The 21,393-nt window shown below is 37.7% G+C and overlaps 1 protein-coding gene across 1 annotated transcript in view; it reads right to left on the reverse strand.

Annotated features, from left to right (window-relative positions):
* myo3b (myosin IIIB) overlaps positions 1–21,393 on the reverse strand; it is a 79,885-nt gene that overhangs the window by 21,963 nt on the left and 36,529 nt on the right. Inside the window, exons 24-33 of the mRNA XM_056755059.1 lie at positions 15,337–15,416; positions 12,072–12,149; positions 10,537–10,742; positions 8,116–8,226; positions 7,260–7,290; positions 7,048–7,210; positions 6,211–6,291; positions 4,164–4,218; positions 2,638–2,683; positions 572–686 (exon numbers count right to left, since the gene is read on the reverse strand). Of these exons, the coding sequence (XP_056611037.1) occupies positions 572–686; positions 2,638–2,683; positions 4,164–4,218; positions 6,211–6,291; positions 7,048–7,210; positions 7,260–7,290; positions 8,116–8,226; positions 10,537–10,742; positions 12,072–12,149; positions 15,337–15,416 (966 nt within the window). The remainder of the gene's footprint in view (positions 1–571; positions 687–2,637; positions 2,684–4,163; positions 4,219–6,210; positions 6,292–7,047; positions 7,211–7,259; positions 7,291–8,115; positions 8,227–10,536; positions 10,743–12,071; positions 12,150–15,336; positions 15,417–21,393) is intronic.

Raw genomic sequence — 21,393 nt, forward strand, 5'->3', positions numbered from 1 at the left:
CTACAATAGTAGGAAATTAGTTTATTCTGTTGACCAAAAAGAAGATATTTTGAAGAATGTTGGCAGGGCACTTTTGACTACAACTGTCATTTTCCTACTATGGGAGTCAATGGGTTCCAAGAACTATTTGGTTACAAGCATTTCTCCCAATTTCTTGAGCAAGACAGAATTTTCATTTTCATTTTTGGGTAGACTATCCCTTAAAATTCTGATACCAATTTTGAATGTGGAGAAAATGGTTCTTTGTAAAAGCAAAAATTGTTCTACTTTGGCATCGCTGTGATGTGTATGTGTGTTTATTAAATGTGAAAGAGCAGCGAGAGCAGACATTAGATTTTCTCCTGGTGTGATCCTCTGAAGAAAGTCATGACATGAGTTTGAGTAATAGTTACAGACTGTTTTTAAAGCGCTATGCTGTAGTAGCGATTTGAGGATTTCCTCTGCGTCTGTGGGCAGTACTTTGTGTTTGCAATGCTTTGTGTGTCAGCAGCTAATGTTTGGATTTGTAAGTATTGGTGGAAATTTCCATTGTGAGGATGTTGTATCGGCAGACGTGTGTGTGTTGCCTCACCTTGTTTGTTCTGTGTAGATCTCTTCTGTCTCCTGTCTGTCTCTCTGCTGTCTGTCTTCAGCACAGACACGTCACTGGAGCATTCATCTCTACCGCCTATTTCTGTTTGTGCAACCTGAATGAACAAAACACACGCGCACTCAAATGAGCAAATACAAACAAGCACATCACAATGAATAAAACAGCAGCAGGTCTTTTATGTGAATTAATTGAAGTAATTTATTAAGAGCAGAGCTGTTTTTACCAGCATCCATTAACACAGTGTTTGGCGTCACTAACAGTGACCGTTACTGGAGCTCTCTCTCTCTCTCTCTCTCTCTCTCGTCACGCTCAGTTCATTGTAATGCAGGGAATAACGGCGGCCGTCCTTGCAGACTTCCACACACATTTAATTTTATCTTTGAATAAAAGAGCTATAGGAAAGAATTAATCTGCTTAACATTTCTAAGTACACCCTCCAAAGGAGCGGGCTGTTTTAATCTTACATATGCTCAGCAGAGTTACTGGCAAAAACTGTACGTTTTCTTCCCTTCATCCTTTCAACATCAAATGGCGAGCAGCAAAAATTGGATCAGACTTCAAAGCTCGGCGATGTGCTCCAAGTCACAGAGTGGCTCTACTATTTCACATATTGAATTCGAACAGGATATCAAAGTCCTAGCAAAGAACCTCAGGTCTTTACTGGAAAAAAGGGGCTCCAACATCTGTAGAGAGAGCAGCGAAAATACAAATCACCTCAGGGAGAAGTCGGCGTTTACTCTCTAGCACGCTTTTCCAGCCTTTTGATTCACTCTGTACCTCCTTGGGTTCCTCTCTCTCTCTCTCTCTCTCTCTCTCTCTCTCAGTGCTGAAGTGAATTCTCAACAAGGGAATTGTGTCTTTTGTCTAAAGGACTGTGCCGTTTGATCTGAGGGGTTTTCCGTGTAATATTCAGTTCTATTTGGTCACAGCAGAGTTCATGTGAACAGGAGCTGTGTCAGGGAAATCATTTAAGGAACCTTAATTCGAAAAGTGTCTTATTTGTGTCATTGCAGGACCTTATACTGTATATAGAAGAATGAACATGCTGCTGTGCTTTATAGATGGTTTCTGTGGCAACAAATAAACAACCGTTATGTGGCCAAAACTTCACTTCGGTAGCCCGCCACAAAGAATGAATAACTGTGAGTTGTTTTAATTGAATACAATTAATACAATGAAAGATGGTTATAATATTCACATAGATTAAATATAAAACAAATTGTAATACAACCAGCCTGTTACTTCTGTACGTTAACTTCGGACCAGGTGCGTACATCCAATGAAACATTTATAATATACAATATAAGCGGGTTCACATCATTCGCAAATTAAGTGTTTTACGCAAGGAATAACATACAAAGTCAATGCAAAGTCGCGTATTGACCGAACTCGCGGCAGGCGGTGCAAATGATGCGAAACAGGTGGTGTGATTGCGAACTCGCGTCAATCTCGTCTTCTGCGAAGGTTGAAAATGTTTGTCTGATCACGAAAATAACTAACTTTTCCCTCGAATAATAAAGAGCGTGGAACGCGATTTTTCGCGTTTGGTGTGAACCCAGCATTAGTCTCTAAAGCTCCAACATTGAAATCAAATAAACAGTATTTGTGTGCTACTGTTTCTTAACATAAAATTTGAGTTGTTATTTGATAAATATTAGAGTAGAGAAGATCGTGTTTGATCACAGCGATGAAAAGCGATTTTTTTTTCCTCACACTGAAATTAATCGATTTCTATAGCGAAACAGAATTACAACGAAAAACAACTTAAATGACATTTTAACACAAAACTTTGATTTTTTAGGACAGACATAAAAATGTGACACTTCATTTATTCATACCACTATTGTTATATCTGTAGTCTTTGGTTATGTTCAAGAGCACATTACAATATTACAACACGCCAGACATTCAAGTAGGACGCATTGAAATGCGGCCCTTCCAAACTGGAAACTTGGTACCATCTTTGTTTTTTTCCCTCATAAATGAAGCGTTCAGAACTCAATACAATATTTCTGACTTTACTGGAAGGCTACATAATATCTGACCTTGTCCTCTAGATTGGCAGATGTTCTTGTTTCTGGTGTGTCTTGTCTGAGGAAACAAAAAGACAAAACAATGAGAATTTCGTAAAAAAAGTATTCTGTATTTCTGTAAATAATTCAGTATAACACAACATTGTAGATGTTACGGATACTGGTAAATAAAAACCCTATTTAAAGTCTATTATGACTGCTTGCTAAACAAATTGCAAATTTTCTCATATTTTTCTTATAAGGAAAAAGCGCACAAATTACTCTTTAGTGTTCAGGCTTCAGTGGGCTCAAAAAGTGCTCAGAAATGACGAGACACAAAGTTAATGAAATCTGAATTTAAAATTCAATATTATTTATTTTTAGACTTTCACCATGTCTGTTATAAAAGAACAATATTTGAGTAATACAGCATGTTCTTCTAGGTACATGTCTGTCAAAATTTGGGGGCTGGTCATCATGGCCTCACTCGACGGCCCACCAGCCTTTTGTCACGCTTAAATAAAAAGTCTGTTGTGTCTGACCTTCTGAGTCCATCCTGACAGAACGTGGCATGAGGTTCCCACCAAGATCAATGACATAATCATCAGCTTTTCAACAGCTACCTCGAGTCACACAACTACAGCGCAGTAAGTCTGACACATATGTAACACGTCTGAACCCTCACACACTGATATCGGCTGACACCTGCTCGCCGCTCAAGACAACACTCACTCACACACTCCTGTCAGCTAATGAGCATGCAGGTAAGTTTATCAACTTTACAAGGGAAAATTGGGCCAGTTGATGTCAAAATAAATCTATAACCATCCTCTCTAGCCCTGATGAAACAGAATAGCAAAGTGTGAGGTTTGAAGTTTCACCACTGAGATTTCTGATATAAACAAGCATTGAGAATCCCTCTGATAAACCAACTGACTAGAGGATAAACACACACAAACACACACATACACGCAAACATACACAGACTCTCTCAGACGTGTGTAAGGAGAATGAAAAAAATGAGATGCTAAATAATTGTCTTAAATGTACAGAATATCAATTTTTAACTGTTAATTTGATACAAATATGCAAGTGGTTACTGGGTCTGAGTATCATCAATGTTTGGAGAGATGCACATTCTCTGATATTATGAGCCTGAGTTATAAATACTTTAGCAGATAGAACTGACAGTACCCCTTTTAATTGATATAAGCACATGCTGCTTTCTGGTTTATAACCCAAAGAAATTTCACAGTGAACTTTCCAAGTGACACTTCTGCCCAAGTTATTGACCGTGTCACTGAATTGCCCGTATGCTGTTATGTTTGTAGGACGATGTTGTAGGACCTTTCTTGGTTCTGGAACAATATTTCTTTCAAACAACACATCCCTGTTCCCACCAATTTTTAACCAATAAGTAAGTCATATTCCAAACCAGAGACCTAAACTTACAGCCGGCATGCTTAGTGTCAATAAAAATAAAACAAATAAAACGGCTCGTTTAATGGCTAGATGCAGAAGACCCCAGTGTGTTTGATCAACATCATGCATACACTTACCCTGTCAACTGTCGACTGTGTCTGAAGTCTTTTCTGACTCTGTGCCCTCTGTATGCTGTAACACAAGTATTCACATGACAGAAAACATGAAACCACAGGTTAAGAATATGATCACAGCAGCTTCTATGAGGCCGTATCCATCATAACCCACAATAATTGTCGTAGGAAACTAATAAACTAATAAAACAAATTTACACGTAAATATGACTCACATCCGTGTTTTTGTGGTCGTGTCAGAAGAAGCTTTAATACTGACGTTCTTTAACACACATTTGCTTCTAGGCTCTAACCAGAAACCGTTGAAAGAATGCTTAGGATGAAGAAACAAAATGAGGTCTGAGTGAATAATCGCAGTAGTAGTTAAATTTGTACTTTACAAATGAGTGTAAACCTCGGAACAGATGAAACGGCAGCGCTGCATTTATTCTGCTTTCAATGAGAGGGCCAATTAAAACTCAACATTTCATGCTTTAGTCGGAGCAGTGGTGGGTGGGAAAGCAGGCCTGTAAACACACACACACACACTAGAGAACAGTGCAGATGAGTTCTCCGGAACAAGTGTTTTCTGAACTTAATTTAGGATTAAGTTAATTAAACGTTAGTTTCTTCTTCTTCTTCTGCCATTGCGTCTTTGGCATCCCATGGAACCCAACACAGGAAAGTTATGAAATTTGGCACACAGGTAGAGGATATCACTTTCATTAACTACAGCAAATCCTTAACTCAAAATTTGTAGAGCAAGCATGTCATGATGTCATTTTTTGTCATGAAAATTTTACCAACATTTAAAATTTGGGATCGCCTAGTGGTCAAAAGTTCTAGGCAATTTTATTGTGTTTTTAGTGCTTTTACAAACAATTTTACATTTGATTTTCAAAAACTAATGATCAGACATGACCACATGTATTTCCTCTTGTGCCCCTTCACGGCTTGACTCCGAAATTGCTGCTTGCAGCTATATCTACAAAATAATGATTGTTTTCAAACAGGTTTTCAGAACATTTTCACTGTCTTCTATTGGTTGGCCAAAAACAACCAATGGTGCGCGAGATGAACAGAATGCCCTGAATATTTGCATATATAAACAGAGTTGACCCCCTGAACGCTATGATATAATTCACAGACTGTGCTCAGCATATTCCTTTACTCTGAAAAATATTTAAGTGGTAAATGTATATTTACAAAATGCTAATACGGTCCACCTCAAAGCAGCCGGCATGCATAAACACACCTTTACAAACTCTGAACATGTGGATGAATATCATACCACCTGCACTACTGACACATTGTGTTTATAGAGAAGGAGAGCGGGATCTGCCAAAAAAAGGGGAACTGAAGTACTCCAAAGAGGAGAGCAGAACAATAGCATCACTCCTCCTTCTCCTTCCTCCCCCCGGACCCCTGCCTCCGACTCCCCTCCCACCCTCAGAAGACGAGCGCGACGATGGAAACCTGCCCCAAGAAGGTTAATATGCTGCTTTGATCTCCGTCAGGCCACACTGAGTATGAATTCATTTACATTTCAGATGAAAAGGGTGACAGTATAAAAAGCCATCTTGTTTCTGGTATGTGAGAGGCTGTAATGGGTCGGGAATCTGAGAGAGGAAGTGGGAGGGAACAGAAGGGGGATCACCCCCCCAGCCCTCTTTCTCCTCTGCTGTCTGTACTGGGAAACAGATGAAAGCGACGAGAGAAGCGAATACTTTATTCTACGGAGACATGGGGACCAAATGCTGTGACCCAAACTTTCAAAAGAGACGCTGGCTCCGAGCATTATTAATTTATCAGCACTGTTTCATGGGATTGTTTGTTGATATCAAAAAAGGTACTTTGTGAAAATACCGAAGTTTTGATGGAAAAATGAATCCAAGTCTGAAGGGAAAGATTTGGATCAAGTAAAGAGAGAGAAAGAGACAATGTCTCATGATATGACTGCATTTGTAATTTCATCTATTTACTGTGTAGTGTTATTCTTCTTTGAGGAAAATGTCCACAATTTTACGAGATACATTTTTATTGAAGTTAGAGAGTCTTCAGAGATGTTTACCTGACTGGATCCGCACAGCGGCCTGTTCACGCTCTTTCTTTATGAGCTTCAGATTTTGACGGGCCACATAACCCCTCCAGGCTAGAGTGAGAGAGAGAGAAAGAAGAGAGAGAGAGAGAGAGAAGAGAGAGACTACTAATTTTACTAAATAGGTGACAAAAGTTATTATTTAAACTTAGTTTCATTAAAGCTGCAATCTGTAACTTTTTAAATAAAAAAACTCCATAAATAAATAATAGGCAAGTACATAAAAAGCAGTGTTGCAAAGTGTCCGATTCACAATTATAGCCTTATAATAATGACTATAATAATGAAAATATAAGATTGGAATCATTTTACTTTGTTTATAAGGAGCCTGCAGTTTTGTGTTATAAGAGAGATGGCGATAGAGAGGGAAAAGTTACGGATTGTAGCTTTAAACAAACTGATGGTTACTTTTATTCATTAGATATTTTTGCACCGATTCTGAAGATTAAATGATAACTTTCTGAATGTTATAAATATAATGACAACTAACATGGAACACCAAACTGGTGATGTTTCTTAACATTCTCTAAATACAGAGCACGAATTCATTGTATTTTCCTGTCGCTTTTTATTGACGGGATATATCGGCCTTGATCATCGCTGCTTTTAAACTATGGGCCGATAATGAAAAAATGCTTTTAAAGACCAATACTGATTATTGGCTGATAAATATTTTATTTTTATTTATGATAGTTATTTATACAGCACTGTTCTTATGCTGGACTCCAGAATTAGCCATTCTATAATGACATTTGGTTTCAAAATAGTCACTTTGTCATCAGAATAGTAAATGCTGTAGGTAACAAGCACCTGACTGTATGATAACGGCCCCGTTGTTGCGTTTCTCTTTGGCTCTGCGATAGCGTCGAGCACCCAGCCAACCCTTGGTGTAGGCCTGCATCAACACCACCCGGGCGATCACCTCCCGCAACATCAGATTGAGCTGCTCCACGTGATAGTACTTCAAAAAGACCTGTCCACATAAAGATATGATGAGAAACATATACCCAGTTGGCACATACCCTCACAATCAACACCACCTCTGTGTGTCTCCTGGACAGAGAACATGAATTTACTGTTGGTATTTATGAAGAAAAAGAACACTTTGAATCAACTATTTCTCTTTTCCCCATGAGATGCAGATGCCAACCACCTGTTCGGTTAGATTTACAGATTGAAAGAGCGAGTGATCTTTCCAAAGTCAGGGAATCTGACACCTTTGTATTATAACTTCGTTATGCATCATGGTTTACTTTACAATTACACTATTAATATTCTGGCCAGTTCATAAGGTAAATTTATCAGATTATACAGCTTTTAAATGTACTAAATATTTGAAGGTGTAAAAAATGTGTGAAAATGCTTTACTACATTTTATTATGTTAAAGGAATACTTCACCCAAAAAGGAAAATTCTGTTATCATTTACTCACCTTCTAGTGAAAGATATTTTGAGAGAGAGATATTTGGAAGAATGCTTATAACCAGACAGATCCCCCCCCCATTGACTCCCATCGTAGGAAAAAATACAATGGTAGTCAAAAGTTCCCTAGAAGTGTTTGCTGTCCTACATTCTTCAAAATGTCTTATTTTGTGTTCAACAGAACAAAAACCTTTTTTTGAAGTAATTTTTCTACTATGGGAGTCAATGGGGGGCAAAATCTGTCTGGTTATAAGCATTCTTCCAAATATCTTCCTCTGTGTTCATCAGAACAAATAAATTCACGCAGATTTGGAACAACTCAAAAGTGAGTAATTGACATGATTGTAATTTTTTGGGTGAAGTTTCCCTTTATGTCATTTATTGCAATTTATTAAAATACAATTAATTTAGTTTGTGCAATCAAAAGAACAAAAAAACAGAATAATGATACTTTACCTAGTCTTGCCCATGACCCAGTTGTCCAGTTTGGCCTTCTGCAGTATAATGATGGCGTTCCCTTTACTTCCCTCTGGCATCTGATGAGCCCGAAATGACAGGTAGTAATACCTACAAAAAAACCCAAATATTATAACTGTCTGTAGTGGAGTAGGCGGGGCGAGACCGTGGTTCGAGACCGGTGAGTAATTGTGAATGAGCGCCAGCTGTGCGCACACCGGACTCACGTAGGAGATTGGGAGCATATAAAAGGAACGAGCGACCGGACCGTCGAAGAGAGAGGACCGGGCCCGGACACATGTTAAGATTATATTTATGTGTGTGTTGCCGCCAGTCGTCCGTGAGGGGCTGCTGGCTGTTTATTTATGTTGTTTTTATTTTTATTAAAGTCTGTTTAAATGTTTGCCGGTTCCCGCCTCCTTCCTCCATATCTAGAATACTGTATATTATATTCTACTAATTGTTAAGATAATGCACACAGAAACAACACTTCAAAGCTAGCATCTGTTTGACAGGTTTTTGAAACAGAGATTTTTTCACACGATTTTCTACCGTCTGATTTTGCCTCTCTGAATGAAAAAATAACTTTTGATGCATTTTATTTGCTTACTAATCAATGTTTACTATTAATTATGTATTAAATACGTTTCTCCCTGGGTGCAGCCATGTTTATGTGACACATCCAGATCTCGGCAAAATTGTGTTTGAAAGTTGAAAAGTCCAACCATTAAGTTGAACATAGCACATACAGACTTTCAGAAGATTTGAACGAATAAGAATAATGTTTTGTGTTGATGTTCCATCAATCAGATCGCAGAATTTTGAGACAGAAAGGCACATCTGTCTGAAAAACAGATAAATATGAGGTCAGTGTTTCCTTGTTTACATAAAAGTCTGGGAGACCTCCTGTTATACTTCTAAAAACACCTGCCTGTAAGAAAACTGACATGAATCTCATAAAGAAACTTCAAAGAAACTCTCGAAGCCCGCGGTTGATCCCGGGTATTTACTCACTATGAAGCGGAAGCAATCTGCCTTTGTGTTCAAGAGGGAAGACTGCCTTTGATTCCACTGAACCGTGGCCTTTCGTAATTATGCTTCTGATATCTGTTATGTCTGACAGAAAACACAATGAGCTCTCCTTCGCAACATCAGAGGAGCTTCACATTTGAATCCATCTTTTCAGAAGCTGGGTTTTAGCGTACATCAGCCGGGACGTTCTCTAGATCAACTAATGCAAACAGGCTCTGAACGGTCACACTTTCTTGTGTTAACTTATCGGGAAGGTCTGGGGAAAACATGGATAACCGGGAGACTTCTGTTATCAAAAGGATGACGGGAAGAAGTCGGAGAGAGGCTTGCGGCCCCTCAGAGCGCTGGGAAATTGTCGGGATGCTTATGTAAAAGAGATGACCTACATGTCCAACGTCTCACAGCCACGAGAGAGACTGTGAAAGAAGCAAAAAGTTCATGAAGAATAAAGTGAGATTCCCCAAGCCAAAAAGTAAATCTGGCCTTTGAATTTCCTCAGTACTGCGAAACTTTCGCCGGTTTCACTCCTCCCCTTTAGAGTACCGCTTCACCGCTAATTACTCGACCAGAGCCTAATTTACTATCACTTGTATTCTCTGAGGGTTAAAGACCTATTATTGATGAAATTACGGTCTTCTTTCATAACCGCCAAAATATATAGATAACAAACCTTCGATGTGAGTTTCCCAGGAGCTTTAGGGAGTGCCAGAGGAGGTGGGTATATTCAATATGCGCTCATGGATTCGTCTCCTGTCTTTGATCTTTCTAACTGTCTGTCCGTCTTGTCTTTTTCCCTCTTTTCCTAAAGCCCAAGAGCTCCGGCTAATTAAATCTAATAACATTCCTGTGGTCCGACCCGACTAATGTAATTCTTGACTGCATAACTGATGAAGTCTGGACTTGCAGACCGTCTGAGTGGTTTCTTGTCCTTGCTGTATAAAATAATCACTTAATAATAATCGCATTTATTAAATTCCAGTTGGTGCACATTTCCAGCCATTATTGAGACAAAAACATTCCCAGCTGATGTGAGACAAACATTTAGTTTAAATCCCAAACCCAAGTGTGGGCAGTTGCAGCGATGCAACATTCAATAAAATGAAACCATGGGACATTTTGAAAGTACGAAAAAAAACATTTCCCATTTTTAGGGAATGGTTCAATTAATTCATCAACCTGACTTTGAGCCCGTAGGTTATGAAATATTTATTTCCACTCGACATTCTTGTTCCTGTGAATTGTGTCATTCTTGCTGCCGTGTTTAATCTCTCTTCTCTCTGCTCTTGTTAGCTGCTCATGTTTTGTCTGATGTTCGATGTTTGTCAGGCCCTGCGGGGTGAGCGAGATGCTTTTTCTGTGAGCGTCACATCACCCGCAGCTGTTCTTTACCTGTTGACAAATTCCTGGATGGGAATCCGGTGAGAGTAGCCCTGCCGCCGGATGTTGACGGTCTCTAGGATACCGGTGTAGCGCAGCTGAACCATCACACGCTCTTTACTGAAGCGAAGGGCCTGGCGGTCATCGTTAGGTTTGATACAGCGGACAAAATGAGGTGTGCCTCCCACCATCTTAGACAGCAGGTCCATGAGTGAGTACTGATATATAAAACAAAAATGTAGGTAAAATAAGGTTCCCTTTATAAAGCATTTGTAAATGTGTTTATTAATGATTAATAAGTCATGTACAAACGAATCATAAAAAGGGATACAACGATATGCGATTTTGGCTGATAAAGATAATCAATAATTCTTCAACATTGGAGGCCGGTAACCGATATATTGGCCGATATACAGTATCTAAATTTTAATATAACATTTTCTGTGACTTTTTTACCAGGATAGAATGTACCAAGCCTACTTTTAAACGTTTCTGGTATAATGTTTATTTAATAAACAAATGAAAGTTTTTCTTCCAGAGCAACCCAGAAACATTTTCTCTGTAGCCACAAGTCTAACAGGTCTCACTACAGAAAGCATTCAGACATCAGTCGGCTACAAACAATATGCTTTTGTTCCCATAATAACACATAAATATCATAAATATCTACATACTGCATCAACAATGTTTTGCCAATAGAAGTGAATGATTATGACAGAAAGTATTGAACTGTGAGCAGTGTGCATCTGAAGTGGTTTAAACGGAGGAAATTATTCATAATTTATCGGCTGTAATATATATCGGCCTAAATTTTATTATCCGATACCGATAACATTAAAAATGACCATTTGTGACCCTGGACAACAAAACCAGTCTTAAGTAGCACGGGAATATTTTTAGTTATCGCCAATAATACATTGTAGGGGTAAAAATTACAGATTTTTCAAAAATCATAAAGATATTGAGTAAAGATCATGTTCCATGAAGGTATTTGATAAACTTCCCACCATTAATGTATAAAAACGTTCGTTTTTTGAGTGGATGGCCTGCTACAGTGCCCCAGATGAACAACTTCAAAGGCGATTTTCTCAATATTTCGCACCCTCAGATTCCAGCTTTGTAAACAGTTGTTGTTCCACCACATATTGTCCTATCCTAACAAACCATATATCAATAGAAAGTTTCTTTTTTCAGCTTTCAGATGATTTAAAAAGAAATAAGACTGGTTTTGTCGTCCAGGGTCACATTTATCAGCCGACAACAATATATTTATATATTATTAAGCATTTATAGCATGCAAGTTAAAAATGGCTCACTATTTGGCAGGTATTTCATTAGAATCCCCCTTTTTATTTACACAGTTATAATTGCTTTCTAATGCATTTGTAAATGACTTATTAATCATTAATGAACACATTAATAAATGCTTTATGAAGGAAACCAAGATTCATTTATGACTTGTGTTTCATCATATACAAATTGGTCCCAAAACAATTAATGTGTTTGTTCAACTTGAGATGTTTAGATTTAGTGAGAATTAAACTCACTCTGAAATATGACGCCACGGTCTGTCTCCGCATGTTAGTGGTTTCTTCTGGATGACGCATCATTTCCATGGTGTCCACCTGAACACACAAAAACACACCAACTTACACAACATGCAGACGCACACATCTAAGAGCACAGAACACACACCCATGGACAAAGTTAATATGTAACCCTTCTGTTCGTGTGTAACAGTCTTATATCATCTATTTTTATATGATTTCATGAAACAGATATTACAAACACTTAAGTATAAATGACAGAGATTTTGATTAACCTAAAGTAAAAACACACTGGGATAATTATCTTAAAGCCCCCTTGAACCGGAAGTTGCGATTCTGTATTCTGACACAGGAAATTCAAAGGAGAATAGGAGTGGGCGTGGCTTCCGTTTTTTACTGCGAATTGATTGGATGTGTAAAAACAGCTGTTGCATTGATTTTGAACTGAAACTGGCAGCAGACTGAGAGTTGAAGGGGAGGAGTTAACGGATGCTTCGCCCAAACTGTCTAGTTTACGTCATTTTAGATGGATAGAAGATTATGAGGGTACTTGAATTTAAAAAAGAAAATGACCCTCATTGAAAAGCTATTTTCTATAAACGCTGAAATATTTCATGAAAAAATAAGAATTGTCATATTAAATTGCACTGGGACTTTAAGATATTAAATTGAAAACAAGGCTGTAAAGGATGAAAGCACAGTAAAATATTTCTTATACTAGTACTGTATATAAAATTTAATTTAGACTGGGAGAGACTTTGTCTATCTCTCATTTTTCATAGATTAACATGTAGACTACTTTACATCTAATTTAAACAGCTGAAATCACCAAAAACCTGCAGCACATTGCAGAAAGTTTTATGCCTTTTTACTTTAATGCCGTTTGACTTAGACTTTTGTATGTATGACATGTCTAAACATCTAGATGCTGAGATACGTTTATTACGAATTTACAGATATTTTTATAAAGACACAAAACAAGCACTTTCAAGGTCCAGTGTGTCATTTTTTGAAATGCAATATAATGAACATAATTATGTCTTCAGAGGTGTATAAATACCATACAGTACATAACAAAGCGTTATGTCTTTAATACCTTAGACTGAGCTATGTCTATCTACATACAGCGCGAGTCCCCTTTCTACGGTGGCTCTAAATGTACTGCTGTACAGGACGCTCTACTGTACATAATTACGCTATCTCCAAGATGCAAAAAGGACAACATCTTTATCCTTTGAGAGCTGCCATAGTGCTTTGAAAGGGAGTGGGGAGGGGCGGAGTGAGCCGTTGGTTGCAATTCGCTGCTTCACCACTAGATGCCACTAAAATCCCCACATTGCTCCATTAATATATCCTGATGAAAGTAAAGATTCCTCAGCATGGTTTAATACGGCAGAAATGGGTTTATAAAATGAGCCTCATGCAAATAGTGTGTGTGTGTGTGTAACAGCCATCCCTAAAACAGATCTCATGAATATATGAAGAAAATAAATAATTTAAAGTGATTCTACACTGAGTCTTAATATTCTATTTCATCTGATTGTGGAGAGACAGGTGTGTGTGATCTTTATGAGAGATGTGTGTGTATCTGAAGGGATGGACATGCAGACACGAGTGGGACAATCAAAGTGTTTTAACAAGACATCTTTCCCACTTCAGCTTACATACAGCTTACATGCAGAACTTAGTACGGTGTCTCATCTGTGACTGATTTAAAGTGTCTGCAATATTAACGTGAACAAATGAATTGGGTTCTGTGCACCCATGTCTAATAATGTCTGTACCAGTTCTGTGGGTTTTAACCTTGTAAAATGTAAAACTGATTATATGATTTTATTATATGATAATATTATATGAATACAATTATTTTTCCTGCTTCAAAAAAAGAGAATAAAATTAATAGATTGTTATATTTACAATGTAAAGCTCCTTCTCCAGTGCGCCCGACCCAAAAATGATTCTTTTGGCTGGCCAATCATAACAGCGTGAGATGTTCACACTAATTTGAATTATGACTGATTTGGTGCAAGAAGGTTTGAATAACAGAGGGGAGTAAAGAAAAACACTTCTAAGACACTTCACAGTCCTGTTACAACTGTAATGTTAAAAAAACACCAATTTCAACTGCCTTACATTTTTTAAGTTAAATCAAATTAGCTTTATGAGTCAATTGAACCTAATTATTTTTAACTGACCTAAAAAATTGAGTTGAAAAATATTTTTTTAGAGTGCAGGTGGATTCATATTTATTTTAACAAGCAAGAAGGGATTGTAGTATAAGAAAAAGCTTTTACACTAGAAAAGCAGTGAGATGACACTTTTAGAAGTAAGTATGGACCAGGAAATTCAGAACTGGCCCCCTTTAATTCATCTGTAACGAATTCACACAGAACGTTGAATTAGAATTATGGCATCCTGGGAAGTAAAGTGTTCATATTTGGACACGTGGAAAGAAAAAACGAAACCTATAAAAAAACGTACCTATAACAGGTATTTAGGAGACTGAGAGGGAAGAATAAAAGTATATAAAAGAATAAAAGAACAGACAAAAGTACAGATCACTGAAGAACAGATCAACTGAAAAGCATATCAGACAAGTTGGGAAAAGAAGCAAACGTGATTTTGCTGGCAGATGTGTTATATAAAATAATATATAAAATAAATGTAACTATCTTTGTGTGTTTTTAAACAGTATTTAAAAAATATTAAGAAGCGTGATAATAAAAAATGGACATCTTTTCTCCACTATTTCTTTCAGATTTTTGTCATTTGAGAACATCTATAAGAACATTCAATTGCTTTTTCAGAATAATTTAATTCATGAAATTACAACAAATAATGCACAAATAAGGACGTAATTGCGGTAAAGAGAATTTGATAAAAAAGCTATAAAATACATATATAATTAATTCCTTTTATGCTTTGCTCAAGGTAGAGAACACAATGATGTTGCTGGATTATAATAAAATCTGTACTGCTATGATGTTTCAGTGATTTTGTGAAAATGATCAAAGCAGTTTTGGCAAACACAATTACTTCACAAGCCTTAGTTCTTCTAACTTTTTAGAGATGATCATTATTTTCATTTTCATTTTCTGTCACAAATTTGTTATTGATGTGCCCACAGTGATGGAGCATCTGGTTACAGGTCAAGCTGCAGAACCTCCTGAAATGTTTAACTAGCTGCACTAAACTGTTTTATACGATTGCTATTGGATAATATTTTCATTATTCACAATTTGAACCAACCGCTGAGCATACAGACCTTAATGCGTCCGCTGTTCAGCTGTGGAGGCAGAGATCTGGATGCTGCTGTCACTCTGGCTCTGGAAGTGGCCAAGTTACCTGTTGAGAAAAATATGAAACACAGACAAATCAATCCTTTTTCTCTGAAGCATAATCTCAAAACAACAAAATGAGTGTAACAGGGTGTCTCGGCCTAAAGGACGCATGCTTTAACAAGGGGTGTTACAATATACCGACGTCACAATTACAGGGATATGAAGAACTATGATAATAAATATTGTTTTAAAACCTATTTCAGCCACAAATATAAACTTTGATTAATTAAAAAAAATACAAACATTGAGCTGTACTGTGCCGTACCGTGCAATGGAAAAGCGCCATTAGCACTTCATCTCAATAAACCCTAAAAAGGTGGAACTAACAGATGTGGATAATGTGATTAAAGCAAAGCTTCAACCACCATCTGAAGTTTATTCTGCTGCAGTTGTGCTCAGGCAGACGGGTACACACCTCATGCACCTGCTCCAAAAATGTGCTCCGATCCAAACTACAAACTGAACATGTAAAACACTGCCTTAGCTCAACTCTCAACATACACGGGGTCAGTGCATCCCTGGTTGACCTCATGAGCAAAAACTGAAAGTTAAAATCCAGAGTGAAGCATCACTGCCACCCATCTATGTCTCTCCGTCTTAAAACACTCCTTCATCCTCTTCTCCATCTTAAACACACACACACTCACTTCTTCAGGATATGAAACTCTACTGTTGCATATGCAGCACCGTCTGAGCTCCTCAAAAGTTTCTGCACAAGATGTCCAAATGTTTTCCCTGGCTGGGTCTTCAGAGACTAAACTCTGATTAATGGTACTGAAGGAGCCTTTGAAGCCGGATTGGTGACATCAAAGTGCTAATCCATGGGTGGCAGGAGTTTTATAATGAGTGGGAAGCATTTTAGCACGTTTCAAAGGCTCCGGCGCATGAATAAACAATGGCAGCACAGATGTGCCACACACCTTTAGAAAAATACCCACCGCAGAAACATTAAGCAGGGCGCGTTGAACTGCACCATGCGTGCATGCGTGTGTGTGCTGGAATCCAGGGAAATGAAACATCTGTTGTTCTTGTAGTCTCTGCGCTCCAGTAATACACCAGATGACAGATTAGAACGGGTCACAGGCTCAAATAAACAAACAATGAGTGAGAAAAACAATTATCGTTTCTCTTCCCACTGTCGCACATGTTTGGTAATGACCCTCTCGTGTGAATGAGATCCCAGCATTCACAGCTGATCACGTTTAATTGCTTTATCTGTCTGGGATTAATTGAGTTGTTTCAGATCTAACTATAGCTCAGGAATCCCACGCTCCTGCCGATGAGATGAGATGTGTGGGCTGCTGTATGTTGTCTCTGTTGCAGTTAAAACACTGACACAGCGCTGGATGATGCTGCGTCTGGTGGAGCATGACGCATGTTCGCCGGTGTTTCAAACCGGTGTTGGGTGTAACAAGTTACTAAGTAATTAGTTAATGTCAATTTCCACATACCGTGTATGTATGTGGAAATTACATACATGCACGGTATGTGAGAAAGTAAAGTAAAAAAAGTACTTTACTTTTATGCTACCTTGAAAGAGTAAAGTGAAGGATTACTAAAATAAATCTGTTGCTACTTCTGATGTTAGTAAACTAAACACTGTGTGTAATATATGTGTGCAGTAGTGGAATTGACATCAAAATTCAAAGCTTTGATTTATAATTCTAACATTTGTAATACTTTGGTCACTTAATAATACTACTTTATGTATAGTTTTTTATTATTTATTTGAAAGAATTATAAGAGCTGTTTCATTTCTATCCTTGAATCAATTAACTAATGCAGGTTGATATAGGATTTAGAGAGCAATAAGTATTAAGTTATTTAATACTTTTTGGAGAGAGTCATTTGTACAGTAATCTAATTACACTATTGAATATGTAATGAGGAACTAGAAATTCATATGGCACGAATACCTGTTTTTTGTGTGTAAGATGTTGCCCATGCATGTATTAGACACGTAAAAAAGAGTGGGAACAAAATATGCATTCTATCTAAAAGCAAATGCTCACCCAGATCTGCCTGAAACGCCTTGTGTAACCACACCCTCACAAATCTACGTCAGTTCAGGGTATTTTTTGACTAAGACCGCCCAAATGTATACGTAAGTAAGGTACAATTGAAGAGGAACCTGATGTTCCAAATATGGTAAGAGACATTAAACTTCCGTCACACGCTTACAATATTCAACCAATCACTACGCACTGGTTAACTGGTCAATCATAGCACACCTCGCTTTTCAGAGCCATGAGCTTTGTTAAAAATCTGCGCGTTTCAGAGAGGCGGGGCAAAGAGGAGATACAAACACGCAAGGTATGTGGAAAATACAGTGTTTTTTTTATTTAAAGCGTGTATACACATTACATTACATCTAAAACAAACCATAATATTTGTTACAGCCGAGACATATCACCCCTTTAATGTACTAATATAAGGACCAGGGAGCTAAATTTGGGAACCAACGTTGTGACTTTGCTTTAAGAAAGGTTAAACGCTTTAAAACCCTTGGAGGCCCAAATTTAGCTTTATAGCTTTATCTTTATAACCAATATATCTACGATCAAGCTGATGAGCTAATAAACGTTTTCTTTAAAATTGTTGTCTATGAGTTATAAAACGCTTAACGTACAAACTTTGTACATTGCATTTATACTGTGGGTTGTTAAAATATTTGACATTAAACTACAAACTACAAAAAATATTCGCCATATTAAAAAAAAAAGCTATAACAAACCCCCATAGCTAAACCTAAGGTCCAAACCTCTCTTTCTGTGGCTTCTCTCTATAGAAATGTTCAATTTTGAAGGATTTAAACACAAAATCTCTCATGGTAAATGTACTTTGTAAATAATCAATATAACAAATTGCATTTGCAAATCTTTGACCATCATGTATCTGAAATGATGTGGTGTTATACTCGCGAGTTAAAGCAGTTATTAGACATTTTTGCACTGAAATTAAGACTTGTAACTTTTATTCCCAATAACTGTTGAGCAGTTTTGATGTCATTTATTGGATTACTAAACTATAAAATATTAATAAATATATATTAAATACAAAATAAATTTTATTTCTTTTATTTCTTTTATTATTGCACCTTTATTTTTACAAGTGGAGCCATAGACCGTTTCATCGGACATGTGTGCGCCTGACTTCCAGTTAGCTTCTGGTTTGTGTTTGGCTATAGTGTATTATAACTATTTATATTTTATTTAATTTATGTTTATATTCATTTGTATGATCTACAGGCACTCTATTGTTTGTTGATGTGTACCCGATGTTAAGTTGGGGTCACAAAAGTGCAGTAACGTATGTTTATGTTGTTAAGATGAAACTGTCTATAAAACATGAAAACCAAACGTGTGTGTGTGTGTTTCCATCAGGTCAATCAGTCTGTTAAATCACAAGCCGGTGAGAAAGGATGACACTCAGCATCTCTCCTCACATGTGCTTTTGACACAAGCTGCCCAACGAACGAAAGAAAGAGAGAGAAAGGCCTGTCTTGGCATCCGTGCGTTCACTTTGAAAATTAACCCAGCAAGAATCTCTCAGAAACCCAAGCTGCCACTTGTATTGCTATTCTATTGACCAGAAAAGTCATTGTGGCCTGGATTATAAAGCGATCCCCGCTTCGCTATGACGCCTTTCATCCGAGCGCGTGTGTGTGTGAAGCCAGGGGACAAGCTGTCGGCACAGGGGACAATCAAAGTTGTCAGACAGCAGTCTACAAGAGCTGACTTCTGCTGAGGAAAGCTTCTTCATATCTCCTGGCTCGTACTTCATCTTTTTCTTATTTTGATGCTCTCTACTCTTTTAAATAAATGTGATCTGTACTTGAAATTCAACTCGGTAAGCGGGCAAATGAGATTGTTCCAGTGTAAGACGCTCTTCCCCACCTCGTCTCCCTGTGCCATGTTTAACCGGCGGCAGTGTGAGCCCAGCGTTTGAGACGTACAATAGATCTGTCCACTGTAAAGGGCTTTGGGTTCTTCTTCCTGGGCCGCTTTAATCTGGAGAGGGTCCAGCGGGTTCGTGTGGTGTGACTAAGACCCAATATCACAGTCGGAATTTATCGCCTTAACACGGTCCACGCTGCCCCGAGGTCAGGCTAAGTTTAAAAAGTGCTTCATCCTTTTTGAAAGGTACTTTAAGGTTTAGTTATACACGTATGACATTGAACAGAAGCTTTGATTTAGGACCATATTTTCTAGAGTCCACCTGGAATAATTGAATTTTTTTATTAAAATGTCAATATAGCGGTCTGACTCGACTCATGCAGTCCATATGTACAAACTGCTCCAAAATCACTTCTGGCCTCCACAATTTCCTCCACAGCAAAAACCCCAGCAGTTCCTCTCCAGAGACCATCAGAGCAAATCTCGAGCTGACAGTAACCAGAAGACCGTACGGTTCTGTTCTGACACACAGATGTTCGATGCAAATCCACTCGAGGCCATACAGAGGATCATATACGTGCAGTGTGGCCACAGGCCGGCAGTAAAAAGCCCCATGGAGTTTTCTACGACATTGCCAAGCTAAACAAACTGAACCCCAGAATCCACACAAGAGCTCTGGCTTTAGGGGAATTTGTTCATGCAAATATAATCCATTTCCTCTGACAAAACAGCACCACATGGGCAGTCTGACCCCAAACCCAAACCAGATATCAAGACCGCCGACTTAAGACAGTTTAGTACTTTAGCAGAGGATGTAGGTGTGCTGAATGCTGAATATTAATATGACATTACACGTTCATGTCAATCTTTCTGCGAGTCGTAACATTATTAAGACTTAATGAGGTCATTTGCATTGCAAGTATTGTTCAGGATCTGACTACAGTTAGTCCCGAGTTCACAATTGTTTTAAACTGTATCTGAGAATAACGCCACATTACATTTTTAAGTTGAGTTTTTTATAGTGCTACAATGTTACAGTGAGTTGTTTAGCAATAAACAACCAATCATAAACGTTCAATCAACCAACTTTAAACATATTTAAACATGACCTGTTAACTGAAATACTTCTCAAAACAACCAGAACTAATGAATGAATGATGTACTTTATGTTATGCTACAGACATCAATGAATTAAAAGCCACATGTCATGAATAATCAAGCCCAAGATGCTGTGTGATGGTGCAGATTAACCCTCATGACGGACCCCTAGTGTTCAAATCTCAACCCTACACTCCACGGAGGAAGATGAACTTAAAAAATCATTGTACAGATAAGGGCAAAAAAGGGCAAGAAAAATAAATGCAAAATCATCAGGTTCTAAAGGAAAATATTTGATAGTATAGTGGTGTAACAGATTACCTTTAAAGCACTTGTAACACTTATAAACATTTATTTCATACTTTAATATTTGCAATGTTAACTTTAATTGATTAACTCACCATTTGAAAAGAAAAAATTCATTACTTAAATCACAAGACCTTGTGTACAGTGTAGAACTGACACTAAGATCATTTCTGTCGACCTTAAGATCCTGGGATGTGTCGGGATGTTTTATGTTATCAAACTGTTAAACATGAATATAGAAATTAATGTTTTTATTCAATTAAAGGTTCACAGATTTAAAATCTGTTAACAGCCTGAGCTTTTATAGCCTCCACCATTTTCTACAACATCATTTCAAAAGAAAAAGTCTTGTCCTGATTCTGCAGTGCAGGTGGATGTTGGTAATAGAAGCCAAAAGCCTGAACGGATGCAAAATATAATTTCTGAACGGTGAATCTGCTATTTCCATGTGATTTTTTAAACATACTAGGATTTAGAGCAAACGTATCCTGATACTTATATTATGCAAATTGGGATGCAACCTTTTGCTTATCTCTCCACACACACACACACACACACTTGTCTTATTAAGTTCATAGAGATAAGGAGTAAGTGTGCAGTGCAGAAACGAGAATCTTCAAGATGTAAGGAACATGAGTGTTTTTATCACACAGAATGTGTTTAAGATCTTAAAAATATGAA

This window comes from Triplophysa dalaica, chromosome 8 (genome assembly GCF_015846415.1).
Source record: "Triplophysa dalaica isolate WHDGS20190420 chromosome 8, ASM1584641v1, whole genome shotgun sequence".
NCBI lineage: Eukaryota > Metazoa > Chordata > Actinopteri > Cypriniformes > Nemacheilidae > Triplophysa > Triplophysa dalaica.